Consider the following 14,695-nt stretch of genomic DNA (forward strand, 5'->3'; position numbering starts at 1 on the left):
GCTGACTGTATACCTAGAGTCCGAATAATAAATCAAGTAGGGGTTAAATGGATGAATAACACCATTAAGCTTGAGTTGCAAAATAAGAAACAACTATGGAGGGAATTTAAGGAGAAGGGTGACCGGCAGGCACATGAACGGTATAAAGCGCAGGCCAGAAGGGTGACGAGTGTGGTAAGAAAAGCAAAAAAGGATTATGAAAGAACATTGGCCAAGCAGGCTAAAGAGAATCCTAAACAGTTTTTTAGATATGTAGCAAGTAAAAGGAAAAATGTACATGGCAGATTGATTTTAAAGAATGCCGATGGTAGGGAGGTAACTGAATCAGTTGATATAGTTGAGTTACTGAGTGAGCACTTTGCAAAAGTATATCATCCAGGTGGTGACATTGCAGAAACGAATAAACCAGTAGATTATACGGGAATTGTGGTTAATGAAGTGGAGGTGAGTAGTCTATTGCATAACCTCAATGTCAATACATCTGTGGGATTGCATGGTATACCAGCTCGTGTTGTACGAGAAGCAGCTAAAGAATTGTCAGTACCCTTGACCATTTTGTTTAATTTGAGTCTCGGGTCTGGGTTAGTCCCGAGCGGGTGGAAAGAGGGGAAAATAGTTCCACTGCATAAAGGTGGTTCCAAGACTGCTGTTGTAAATTACCGACCGATTAGCATATCAGGAATCATTGTCAAGGTCTTAGAGAAAATAGTCAAAAGGAAAATACAAGATTGGATTGAAGAAAATGGGATACTGTATCGGGGACAGCATGGTTTTGTGAAGGGTAGGTCATGCCTCAGTAACTTGCTCACGTATTATAACACAGTGACGGCTGAACTGGATAAGGGTAATGGGTTTACGGTGATTCTACTGGACCTTGCCAAAGCCTTTGACAGGATTCCACATGGAATTCTAATCAGTAAATTGCAGCATATGGGAATGGACATAGGGTTGGTGAGATGGATAGGAGGGTGGTTGACGGAGAGATATCAGAGAGTGGTTTACTCGGGAGTAGAGTCCACAAGACGGCCTGTGACTAGTGGTGTGCCACAAGGATCTGTTCTTGGACCACTGCTGTTTAATTTGTTCATAAATGATATAGGAAATGATCTGAGAGGAACAGTTCATTTGTTTGCGGATGATGCGAAGTTGGGTAGGGCAATAGTGAATGCAGATGACGTCAAAATTTTGCAGGATGATTTGGATAGATTGGAGGTCTGGGCTAAGGAGAATGGATGTCAGTTTAATGTGGCAAAATGTAAGGTTATGCATTTTGGGGTGAAAAGATTGGCGGCAGTTTACTGCATTGGTGGAACCCTGCTCCAGGAAATTGATGAGGCACGAGATTTAGGAGTGTTGGTGGATAAGGAATTGAAATTTAGGGGACACATTGCAAAAGTGACCAAAACAGCTCATCAAATCACTTGGTTGCTGAAGAATACGTTGACAAGCAGAGACAAGCAGGTTATTGTTCCTCTCTATCGAGCCTTGATAAGACCCCATCTAGACTACAGTGCTCAGATCTGGTCACCTTGGTTTCTTCTTGATGGGGAGGAGGTGGAGAGGATCCAGAGGCGAGTGACCAAGATGATAGCAGGTCTGTGGAATGAACCGTATGAGAACAGGTTGAGGATTTGTGGGTTGCAAAAATTGGTTGATAGGCGGAGGAGGGGAGATATGATTGAGACATTCAAATTACTGAAGGGTTTCTATAAAATTAATTCAGAAGATATTTTTGTGAACAGGGCTGGTTGTGGGAGGACTAGGGGACATCCATGGAAACTGGGCAAAAGTGTGGTTAGTAAAGGTGTTAGAGCTGGGTTCTTTACTTTTAGAGTGGTGAATGAGTGGAATGCGCTCCCTGAGTCTGTAGTGGATGCTGTGACAGTGAATGAGTTTAAGGCGAGGTATGATAGATACTGTATGAATGTCAGATAGTTGTGATGAATATGATTTGGGGCCTCCCTCGATGAGTCTAATGACTCCCTGGAGTTGCCCGTAATAATAGTAATAATAGTAATAGTAATATCCTTTTCTCACAGAGGTTCTTGTATGACAGGTAATCACCTCACAGTCACTCTCATAAACTGGAGGAAGCTAAGACATTCAGGTTCACATCCTCTCTGATATGATCAGCTCTAAGACTCAAACCTCATATAATCTCCATTATATACTGCCTAAGACATCTGTCCTTCACATACTCAAAAAATTCAGTTTCCTTATTCCCTGATGATATCTCTTCATTCAAACCAAATTACCATAATTAAAGTCATGTCGAATGATCACTCTTCTCTTGCTCACTAGCCAATTTGTATATACATTTCTTCGTCATTACGCTCCACATTCTTGGCCTACAGCAACATTCTACTAAATATCTCATCCTATCACCCTCTGCCTCACTCACCATACAGCTTCAAAACCACTGTCACTATTTTACCCTTGTATCTCCACCTTGTGTGAATATAATTCCTGTGCTATCACCATTAGCACTCTCCCCTTTCTTCTTGCCCTTCTTATCCTCATAAAAAACATTACCCCCCCCCCCCACACACACATTTCTATTCTCATCATGAATATTATTCTCATTCAACCCTCTTTCATTCATTTCAAATATTTTTAAACAAATAAACTCAGTCAATGCCATAATTTAATAATTCTTATTTCTGATAAACTTTGCATTTGTAAATAAGCAGAGGAAATCATCTCTTGGTCTATAACCAGCCTTACCCAAGCCATTCCTCGTCAGAGACGTCTCTGCACCTGGTCCTGTTCACTCACCATTATACAACATTATAACCCTTTACTCATATATCTCCACAGACTCAACTACTCCTCATGCATCGCATTCCAACATATGCATTCATTACTGCTTCCAGTATTCACTCTCCTTATACTGTGTCTCCCTGACTCCTCCCTCTTTTCACCATTCAGTTTGTATTCCTGTTTTCACATTCTCATCTCTCACACTATTCTCCTTTCCATTCACAAGCATTCTAGTCTGACCTGTTCTACTTTCTTCATTCACATCATCTCTGACTACCTCTGATCCTTTGTTCATGTTACTCATTCCACATCCCTCCAGCAACAGTCTCTCCAGTTGATTCATATCAAATACATTTAAATTAACTCATCTCTTTTATATAATTCCAATCGCCTCTTGAATGCAATCCACGTTTTGATACATGGATTGCACACTTTTTTCCAGACACAGTTCTGTTAGCATACCATTCATATCATGAACGATATGCTAACATTAAAATTTGAGATGCTAACACCATCTCAAATTTTAATGTTGTCTTTTCACTCTCAATAATCTGATATCCATCCTCACTTTTTCCTATGTCCAGCCAAATCATTAATTTCTACCACTAGCTCCCTTATATGTTTACTTGTCATGTTCAAAGCATCTATCATTCTGTCCATCCTTCCTCATGGCAAACAAATCTTATGCATTCTTTCATCCAAATTACACCTTTAATAATGGAATTTCCATACGGAAACACTCGAGTCATTCATCAACTTTTCTCCAGTGGTGAATGGCTCTTGCGTTCAACTCTTGCACTCCAGCAATCATTCTCACTTTTGTTTTATCAGTCATGCTATCTTCCATTACTGCAATCACTATTATTTTTCCACTACCGTCATGCTGTCTTCTGTTCTTCCTGCAAATATTCCTGCTTTTATTCTTTCAGCCTATTCTGTATTCCCAATCATTTTCTCTACACTCGCATAAAGTTACCTGCTAGAGTTTTCTTAAATATTTCTATGACAGTTATTCCTTATTGAGATATGTATTTGCCAATATTTAAATTTTTCAAAATTATTTCACTTAACATATAATTTGTTCCAGATTACATACCATTAATACATGTGAGGACCCAAATAAAAATAGTTCTGACTTCTCACTTAAAGAGTTATACATTATAAAACAATTTTAGGAATTCTTTTTTTCACACAACTTCAATGCTGACATAGAACATACTGCCAACTTAAGCACTTCATAAGCTATTCCAACAGTATAAAAGAAATTATTAGGATCATATAGAGTTATTAAAATTATTTTGGAAATTATTTGTTATATGATTTGAAGAGTGACATAAACATAACTCCCGCTTACCTCCAACTTGAGCCTCATAAGCTACTCCAACAGCACATATAGAGTTATTAGCAACAGCTGCAACTTCTCCAGCACATCTAGTGCCATGCCTAAATTTTAAGAAATATTATACAATAATATTATTGGTAATAACAGAAGGAGGAATAACAGTGATAATAGTAACAACAGCATAGTGGTACTAATAGGAAAAAATCAATATCATCATTATTATTATTATTCCTGACCACTTCCATGGAGTCATAAGACTCATTGTGGAAGGTCTATCTTAGACATCACCAAGTCTACCAAGCCACTCCTTAAACTCATTCACTGTTTGAACTCTCACCACCCTCATAGGCCATGCATTCCATGCTCCTAACAAGTTCATGCACAAAATTTACTTCTTACCCTCTTACTTATTACTTCCATTTGCAACTTCCAGGAATTATTCCAGGAATTACCTTATCTTTTACCATGAGAAAAGTATCAATCTGGTAAATACCTTTCAAGAGCATAAATGTCTCAATCATATTCCCCCCCGCCTCATCTTCTATTCACCAAACTCTACATGAACTCTCTCCAAGGTTATTTCATCCCATTCAAATCTCAGTGACCAGATATGAGCACAGTGATGGCAGTGAATGTGGAGGACCTTAAAGTGTAGAAATAAAGAGGTTCTGATTTCATTGTATACATTCTCAATCAAGCCTCTTATGGATTATTATCCACAGATTTGGTCCCCTAGTTTTCATGGTGATGAGGATATACTGGAAAGTGATCAGAGAAGACTGACTAAGATGGTAACTGGTTTTTGAGATGTAAGATACGAAGACATGAGGGAATGAAGTTCAAAACCTTATAAATAAGAGGAAGAGAAGGGATATGGACATTTAGTTGGTAAAGGATTGTTACCAGGTTAATATGGAAGAAATTTTTCATAGAATGGGAGAAGGGAGTAGATCAAGGGGACATTCATAGAAACTGTATAAGGAGGTTGTAAGCAGGGGATGGAGACTGATTGGTATGTGGGATGCATTGCCTGACATTGTGGAAAATGTGGATACATCAAATGAGTTTAAAGTACAGTTTGATTGGCTTTGTGTGTAACAGTCTGTACCTCCTACAATGAGTCTTTTGACTACATGGTAATCTGGTGGTAATAATAATAATAACATTGCCCAGTAGAGAAAAACTTGTGGTGGTTCAATTGCATAAAACTCTGATCAGACCACATCTAGATAACTGTGGTTTGATCAGAGTTTTGAGATGTGGAAGCTTGTCCTTTGGAGAAGTGGGAAAGGTGGAGAGTTTTCTGATGGAGCAAAAGGCAACAAAAATATTTAGTAGTTTTAAAACTTTGCTATGCATTCATTACTAATGTCTTGCACATAAGGGATAGGAATACAAGTTAATTCTTCTGTATTTGAAGAGGGAGAGATACCAAATCTGTTCCAAGCTCTTTTGATGAAAGAATTTTTATAACCATTAGATAAAAAAGTGGAAATAATAAAATGTGTAATTCTTTCTGTAATAATTCATCTGAAGAACATGAGGAGTGGGCCTGATGAACCAGTGTTTTAATAGTTCCAGCCTTTCAACTGGGATGGTGATGAGATTCATCATGGATATAATACTCATATTTCTATCCCTTATGTGCAGGGCATTAGTGAAAGCATTAGTGAAATATTAGTGGTTTTTAAAACATAGCAAAAGTTTTAAAAACCACTAATATTCTTGGCTAGAAGAACCCAAGTCGTATTCAATACCTTGAGCCTGAATAGTCTGGACTTCAGAGCATGCTATTGATACTAAACATAGAGTTCACTGGAACAAGACAAGAGTCCTTCACAAAAGTTGGTTCCTCGTGAAATGGCTTTATAAAGAAGCATGTGAAACTTTACTTCACTCTCCTAACTTAAACAGATCCGATGGTCTACATCTATCCCCTTTGTGGCAGATAGTACTTTTTAAATCAGCTAATCTTTCCTAACTTTACCTTATTTAACTGTGTGTATATATATATATTATTTTATTTTATTTATTTTTTAATAAGTTAGGAAATTTAATGACCTTTTTTAGTTATCTTACATTAGCTACTTAGGCGGCACCTTTTGGAATTGTCAGTGATTGTTCAATTAGCTTTTTACATGTACTGAAGATGCCTTTGATACTTGTGAGAAAATTATACTAATAAAATAATATTTTACATGAATTTATTCCAGTATTATAATTTATTTAAACATGCCCACTCATGGTATTTCCTTATTGAAACAAATGCTGTTCTTACCAACTGAATCACTCTCCTGGCCTGCTCTTTATACTCTACATGCAACTGATTATTACCATTATTCATCTTGTGCTGCCTCCAAAATGCCTTCTTTCTTCTTCTTCTTCTTCTTCTTCTAGATTTCATTCTTAATTCCCTCATGTATTCATTTGATACCTACCTTATTCTGCCTTTTGATCTTCAGAATTCATTCATTCATATATTGATGATGTTAAGTGTTTCTCCGTGAGTTCCCTAGCAGCATTTATTTCTTTTCTGCTTGACGCTTCATTCCATGCTATAGCTTCAAGTTGTCTCTTAAACTTTTAATAATCACCAGCCTTGTAATTTCAGATATATCCTTACCTCACAGAATCTTCATATGACTAGCCACAACCCAGATGATACTTCATGATCATGCTCTCCAACTGGAGGAAAGTTCAAAACCCTACTCACACATCCTTTGATGAAATGATCTGATCTAAAACTTCTGATCTCTGCATGCCCTCCCTTACATACTGCTAAAATAATTGTCTCTCTAAACTCAATAAATTCATTTTCCTTTTTTGCAAATGCTATCTCTTTATTCCAATCTACACTGTCATAATTAAAATCACCCATAATAACAACCCTTTCCTTGTTCACTAACCTAAGTTGCTTATATATTTCTTTATCACCACCTTCCACATTCACTGGCCTATAGCAATATCCAACTAAATATCTCTTCCTGTCAACCTCCATCTTACACCACACTGCCTCTTCAAAACCATTGCCACTATTTCTCTCTTTCATGTTTACTTTATATGAACATAGTTCCCCTGCATCAGTAGCACTCCCCTCCCTTCTTGTCCTTTTCATCCTCACAAAAATATGTAGTCTTCCATTTCTATTACCATCAAGATATCATGCTCATTCAACCATATCTCACTTATTCCGACAATTTTTGGGTGAAGAGAATAAACTCAATCAGTGAAATGATTTCATCTTCCTTATTTCTGATGCTCCTGACATTTTTAAATAAACACAGAAATTCCCTTTTAGATCTAAGACCAGTCCTTCTGAAGCCACCTGTTGATTATAATTTCTCCACCATACCTGTCCTTGCCCATTCACCTTTATCAACACTTTCCTTGTATATCTCTGCAGTCTCAACTACTCCCCTCACATCCTGATCCATTCTATTGTCATGCTCATCATCCCCATACACACAGATTTACTTCTACTTCCAGCATTCACTCTCCCTATGCTGTACTCCCTGTCCATCTGGACCCTGCTTTCCCAATTCCTCTTATATTCCCATTCCCGCTTCATCTCTCATACCACTACTATTTCCAATGCCAAGCACTTTACTCTCTTCTGTTCCGCTCTACTGGTCTTTCACTTCACCTCTCACTTCCTCTGATCTCTTGCTTGCAGCACACATCGCACTTCCTTCTAGCAACAGTTTCTCTAGTTGATTCACTCCAGAGACATTCAAATGCAATCCACCACTTTTGTATGACTCCATTCTTCCCTCAAATACATACCACATATCTACAAACTGCACTGCCTTCTCCTCACACAGCTCTGCCAGCATACCATTTATGATTCTCACTCTCCATCTCAACTCATTATTGTCATACCTTGGCAATATGCTGACTTCTTTTCCCACTATACTGTTATCTTTCATTCTCCTTAATAACCTCCTGATATCCATGATTGCATTTCTTCTTATGGCTGACTAAATCATTTGTTCTTACAACCACCCAGTGGCGGCCTGTACATAAGCACTGTGACACTGTAGCGCCCCCAAGGAAAAAATGAAAAATTTAAATTTTGTTTGTGTTTATAAATAATAGCAATGCTTACAACATTATATAAATGCAATACAACATGTTAAAGGTTACAGCTTATGTTTCGACAGTGATTGAATAGTTAATATTTGGAATTGTTCGATTAATGCTTTAGATTACGAAACAAGTACATTGTGATCTAATGCAGTGTCGATTTTATCACGTTTGACCAATCATAGCCAGTCTCGCCGTTATTCGTTTCTGCTTGTGATTGTATGTTACAAGTCATTCCGACACTGCTCAAACGAGCAGTGTATCGTATGCTTGCGGCATTATTTCTGTGAGATACGAAACTTTTATTATTGGTTTTGTTCGTGGTGAGGGTGAAATATTTTTAATAAAGCAATTTTTTAATATGTAAATTTATTTATTAATAAATTAGTTGCTGATTAGGGAAAAAAAATTTTTTTTTTTATTTTGAATATGCAGCACTCCTGCTTAAAATTTTCACCGGCTGCCACTGCAACCACCACTAACTCTCCTGTTCATTTCCTCCTCATATCCAAAGCATTAATTATCTTGCTAATTCTCCCTTCTTGAAAGCAGACCTTATGGACTCACTCATTAACCAATCCTGTAATAATGGAATCTCCATACACTGAAATTCTAGAATAATTTGTCATTTGTTTTTCTCTTCCCCCCCCCCCTTCTATTCATTTGCATCTTTCATTTGTTTCCATTAAACATCTGATATCCCTTCGCTTATTCTTCATTCATTTCATTTCTATTTTTGAACAACTCTTTCTTCGAATTTTACATTCCAGCAATTTCTCTCTCTGTAGCTCCCACAGTATCACTCCCTCTCATTCTGCTGTATCTTTCTTCCATTTCATCGTTCCTACTTCCATATCACTTTTTGTTTTTCATTCTTATGTACTTGCGCTCCCTCAGATCCACTAGCTTTTGTTTGGTTATTATTCACAGGTTTTTGCACCCACATTTACACTAATTTTTATTCTGTCAATCTGTTTTGCATTCACTGATAACTCATAGTTTTACAAAGGGTTGCCCTTCCTATAAATTCATACCTTCCCTTGTCTCAGTCTTTACACAAACACATCTTTCACCACTTTCATTCACCATGCATATATGCTGCACTTATAACATCAAACCATTTTTGAGAAGTCTACATCATTAATAGCATTTGATCTTCATGGTGCATGATGTTCAGATCTTGTTTGTACTACCATTTTGTTATGTTCAAGGCAAGATTTAAGTTGTATGTGGTTCAGTGGCATCTTGTCCATAATGGCTGCAGTCCCTCCAGTATAAAATGAAAGTTCCTGTTTTATTCATCATCATCATCATCATCATCATCATACGTATCAAGGATTTAGGCCTAGCATGGCCTGTTCCGGCCTTAGAAGTCATCGTTGAATCATTTAAGAGGACGTCACGTCCTGGTTTTCTTTTTCCTAATGGCTTGTACTTTAAGGTTTGTTTTGATAATCTTTCTGTTTTCATTCTTTGAACGTATTCCATCCATTTATGTTTATATTTTTAATTTTTTCTATTACTGCTTCTTGGTTTAATTCTTTCATAATTTCTTCATTTCTTTTGTGATCAAATAGGAAAAATGTATATGGCAGAATGATTTTAAAGAATGCTGAAGGTACTGAATCAGTTGATATAGTTGAGTTACTTAGTGAGCACTTTGCAAGAATATATCATCCAGGTGGTGACATTGCAGAAATAAATGAACCAGTAGATTATACGGGAATTGTGGTGAATGAAGTGGAGGTGAGTAGTCTATTGCATAACCTCAATGTCAATACATCTGTGGGATTGGATGGTATACCAGCTCGTGTCGTACGAGAAGCGGCTAAAGAATTGTCAGAACCCTTGACCATTTTGTTTAATTTGAGTATCGGGTCTGGGTTAGTCCTGAGGGGGTTGAAAGAGGGTAAATTAGTTCCACTGCATAAAGGTGGTTCCAAGACTGCTGTTGTAAATTACCGACCGATTAGCATATTAGTAATTGTTGTCAAGGTCTTAGAGAAATTAGTCAAGAAAAGAATACAGGATTGGATAGATGAAAATGGGATATTGTATGGGGGACAACATGGTTTTGTGAAGGGTAGATCATGCCGCAGTAACTTGCTCACGTTTTATAACACAGTGACGGCTGAACTGGATAAGGGTAATGGGTTTACATTGATTCTACTGAACCTTGCCAAGGTCTTTGACAGGATACCACATGGAATCCTAATCAGTAAACTGGAGCAGATGGGGATGGATATAGGGTTGGTGAGATGGATAGGAAGGTGGTTGAGGGAGAGATACCAGAGAGTGGTTTATTCAGGAATTGAGTCTAAAAGACGGCTTGTGACTAGTGATGTGCCGCACGGCTCTGTTCTTGGACCACTACTTTTCAATTTGTTCAACAATGATATAGGAAAGGATCTGAGAGGAAGTGTTCACTTGTTTGCTGATGATGCAAAGTTGGGTAGAGCAATTGTGGTGCACAGGATGTCAAAATTTTACAGGATGATTTGGACAGTTTGGAGGACTGGGCTAGGAAAAATGGATGTCAATTTAATGTGGCAAAGTGTAAGGTTATGCATTTTGGGGTGAAAAGAATATCAGCAGTATATCACATAGGTGGAACCGTACTCCAGGAGATTGATGAGGCAAGGGATTTGGGAGTGTTGGTGGATAGTGAATTGAAGTTTAGGGGTCAACTAATCAACTCTTAGATGAGCTGATTTAGACACTGCAAAAGTGGCTAAATCAGCTCATCAAATCACTTGGCTTCTGAAAAATACTTTAACATGCAGAGACAAACAAGTTATTGTTCCTCTGTATCGAGCTTTGATAAGACCCCATCTGGACTACTGTGCCCAGTTATGGGTGAGGGTTTCTTCATGATGGGGGAGGAAGTGGAGAGGATCCAGAGACGAGTGACCAAGATGATAGCAGGTCTGTGAAATGAACCTTATGAGAATAGGTTGAAGATTTGTGGGTTGCAGAAATTGGTCGATAGGCAGAGGAAGGGTGATATGATTGAGACATTCAAATTACTGAAGGGTTTCTATAAGATTGATCCAGAAGATATTTTTGAAAATAGGACTGGTGGTGGGAGGACTAGGGCCATGCATGGAAGCTGGGCAAGAATGTGGTTAACAAGGGTATTAGAGCTAGGTTTTTTACTTGGAGAGTAGTGAATGAGTGGAATAAGCTGCCAGAGTCTGTTGTGGGTGCTACAACCGTGAATGAGTTCAAGGCAAGGTATGATAGATACTGTGTGAATGTCGAATAGTTGTTCTTGACGTGATGTTAGGGCCTCCCTCGATGAGTCTGTCGACTCCTTGGAGTTGCCCGGAATAATAATAATAATAATAAAGGGAATACTTTGCAGTTTTTCTCATAAACTTCATTTCCGCTGTTATTAATCTTTGTTTGTCTTTTTGTTCTATTGTCCAGATTTCGCTTCTATACATTAAGACTGGTAGAGCTAATATATTGTATACTTTTAGTCTGGTTTGAACTAGGTTTGGTTTAAATATAGAGTTAATTACACCTGTTATTTTTAGATATTTTGCAATTTTTACGTTTATATCTTTTTCATTTTCATATGTGATCATACATCCTAGGTAGTTAAATGAATTCGCCTGTTCTAAGATCTTGTTATCTATTACTATTTTAGTTCTTGCTGTATCTTTTCCTTTAAAGGCCATAGTTTTTTATTTTTCTCTTGATATTATCATGCCATAATCTTTGGCTATCTCATTTGGATCTAAAATAGCTTTCTGTAAGTTATCTTCAGAATTTGGAATTATTAATTGGTCGTCGGCAAAAAGGAGAGTGTTTAAGCTCACTGTAGGAGAAAGTTTAATACCTTGATGTAAATTTTTAAGTAAATATTAAAAAGAGTTGCTGAGAAGGGACATCCCTGTCGGACCCTTGGTTTATCTCTCTCGTATATGATAGCTCGTGATTTAATCTTATTTGTATTTGATTATTTTCATATATACTTGTGATAGCTTTTAGGATATTATTTGGTATTTTTTCTTTTAATATGTTAAATAATATGTTTCTTTTAACTTTGTCAAATGCTTTTTCAAAGTCAATAAATGCAATATGTGTTTCTAAATTGTATTCTCCTCCTTTCTCTATTATTAATTTTAGGCAAAAGGCTGAGTCTATATATGATCGTCCTTTTCTAAATCCATTCTGTACTTCTAAAATAAAGTTTTCAGAATATTTCATTCGTTTGCTATTTAAGATTCTGCTATTTTATTATTGTCTGTATATTATATATACTATATTATAGCCTATATACTATTTTATTATCTGCTGTTTTATTATTGCCATTCTTAAATTTTTATATATTTATCTAAAAACGATTATTTTCTTGTTTGTAATACAATACTGCACAATAGTATTTTATATAATTCAGTAGCAATAGTTGTATTTTGCAATAGTCAATGTGCTGTATGGGCTAAGGCTAGTTAGTATCAGTACTGGCTAGTATACTCAATGCTGGAGCTACATTCAATGCAGACCGCTACCTAGTGGGATAACGTAGTGGTGGTAACGCATGATTTACATGCCGTTGTGCTAGTAGCATTCAGTCCCACCACTACAAATTCTTACGAGCCGCCACTGATGTGGTTAGAATTGAAGCAGGTAGTACAGAAGGATTAAGACAATGGTGCAACCTACTTCCACTGTTTTTCATCTATATGGGTCACATTATGAACAAAAGTGGTATTAAATCTGATACCAGAATTGAAGATGTTAGTCTCAGCTCTTTACTTTATGTAAATGATGTACTCTTAGATAAATCCAGTAAAAGACTGCAGTATTCCCCAACTAAAATGTATAACTACTTCAACAAATATAACATGAAAATTAACAATAAAAAGATCAAAACTATAAAAATGGGTAAGTATGTGGAAAATATCAGTTGCAACCTGAATGGAGAACCTATAGAACAAGTAAATATTTCAGCTATTTAGGCACATTTTTAGTCAAATTGGCAAACTTAATATGGAGAATAGACAAGTATTATCAAAACTGGTATAGTAGAGAGTGAAATGAATAAATTTATACAGAATCAGAGTGAAATTAGTCAAAACAATAAACTAGATATATAGTATTTAAACTAATTTAACTCACAGATCTGAGAGCTGGATTAGAAATAAAATACTTAATCAGAGATTGGAGGCTACAGATAAGAGAGTTCTGAAGAAAATTAGGGAAGTGAACAGCAGATGATATCCATATGTGAACCATTTAAAAACGAGGATCAGGAAGCAACTTGCATTATTAACATTTAGAAATGTGTGAGTAAAGCAAATCTAAGATAGTATAGTATGGTCACTTAAACAGCACAGGAGAGGAAATGTTAACAAAGAATTTTTTATTTTTTATTTATTTTTATTTTTTTGCCAAATCCAGGGGAAGACCAAAATATTAGTGGTCTGGTGATTAGAAGATCTGACAATATTGGTGTCCTGACATAAACTAAATTGATATGGAGGAAAACTGTAGATAGGATATTAGTAATGATGTAAACCCATATGCCCCTGAGGGTACATATCAGGAATCTGATGATGATGAGGAGGATCAGAAACATAACCAGTGTTGACTGAATTAGATATTAATAAGGCTGTGGGGTGGATGACATATCACCTTGTTGATAAGGTTGATTACATATAACCACCCTTGGTGTGGTTGTTTAATGAGAGTTTAGCAGTCAGAAAGGTTTCTAAGAATTGGAAAGGAGACTAATTACTACAACTCCTTGAGCAAGATCTATGATTTCCAATTAACCAGCATGTATATCTGCAGATGTAATCAAAATACTGGAGATTTTAGTTAGGAATAGAATACGGTATTGGTTTTATAGACAGGATTCTTTAAGTCTGTACAAGGTAGGTTTTTGTTTCAGAAATGTATACTTGCATTTTGTGTGTGTGTATGTGTTTTCATCATCATCAAATTTCCATGGAGTCAAAAACGTATTGTAGAATGTTCTACTCTCTCACACATACACAGCTCATCATACCTTGACTTAAATCCGTTCACTGTCCCTGCACTCACCACACTCTCGGGCAATGGATTCCAATCATCCACCACTTTCCATTCAAAAAATCTACTCCTCATCCTTTTGCTCACACGTTCTTTATGCAGCTTCCAGGGATGATCTGTTGTTCTCTCACTGTCTCCAGATATTCCATGAAAAATCTCATTCACGTTAATCTGGTAAATAAACCTTACCAACTTATATGACTTGATCATATTCCTCCCCTTCTTCCTTCTATCCAGTGAGCTTTGGAATTTACATTCCCTCAATATGTCCTCATATACCACATTCCGTCCGCACGGTTAGCCTAGTGGCTATATGGTTTGTAACCATATGCCTGGGGAAGGAGTGTCCTAGGTTTGATTCCTTTGAGTGACGTGAGGAGCTAAAGGATCTTCCTCAGCCATAGCCAAGTCAGTCAGGCTTGGGCGTGAACATGGCAGCAGGATTTTTCCACACAGTTTATCTGGGGT

General features: G+C 36.9%; 1 protein-coding gene across 1 annotated transcript in view; it reads right to left on the reverse strand.

Moving 5' to 3' along the window:
- Window positions 1–14,695, reverse strand: part of LOC150098214 (furin-like protease 1, isoforms 1/1-X/2) — a 469,518-nt gene that overhangs the window by 196,202 nt on the left and 258,621 nt on the right. The window contains 1 exon segment of the mRNA XM_090405967.1: window positions 4,115–4,203. Within this exon segment, the coding sequence (XP_090262093.1) occupies window positions 4,115–4,203 (89 nt within the window).

Source organism: Typopeltis vanoorti, chromosome 16 (genome assembly GCF_054136105.1).
Source record: "Typopeltis vanoorti isolate ZY-2024b chromosome 16, IOZ_Tvanoo_1.0, whole genome shotgun sequence".
NCBI lineage: Eukaryota > Metazoa > Arthropoda > Arachnida > Uropygi > Thelyphonidae > Typopeltis > Typopeltis vanoorti.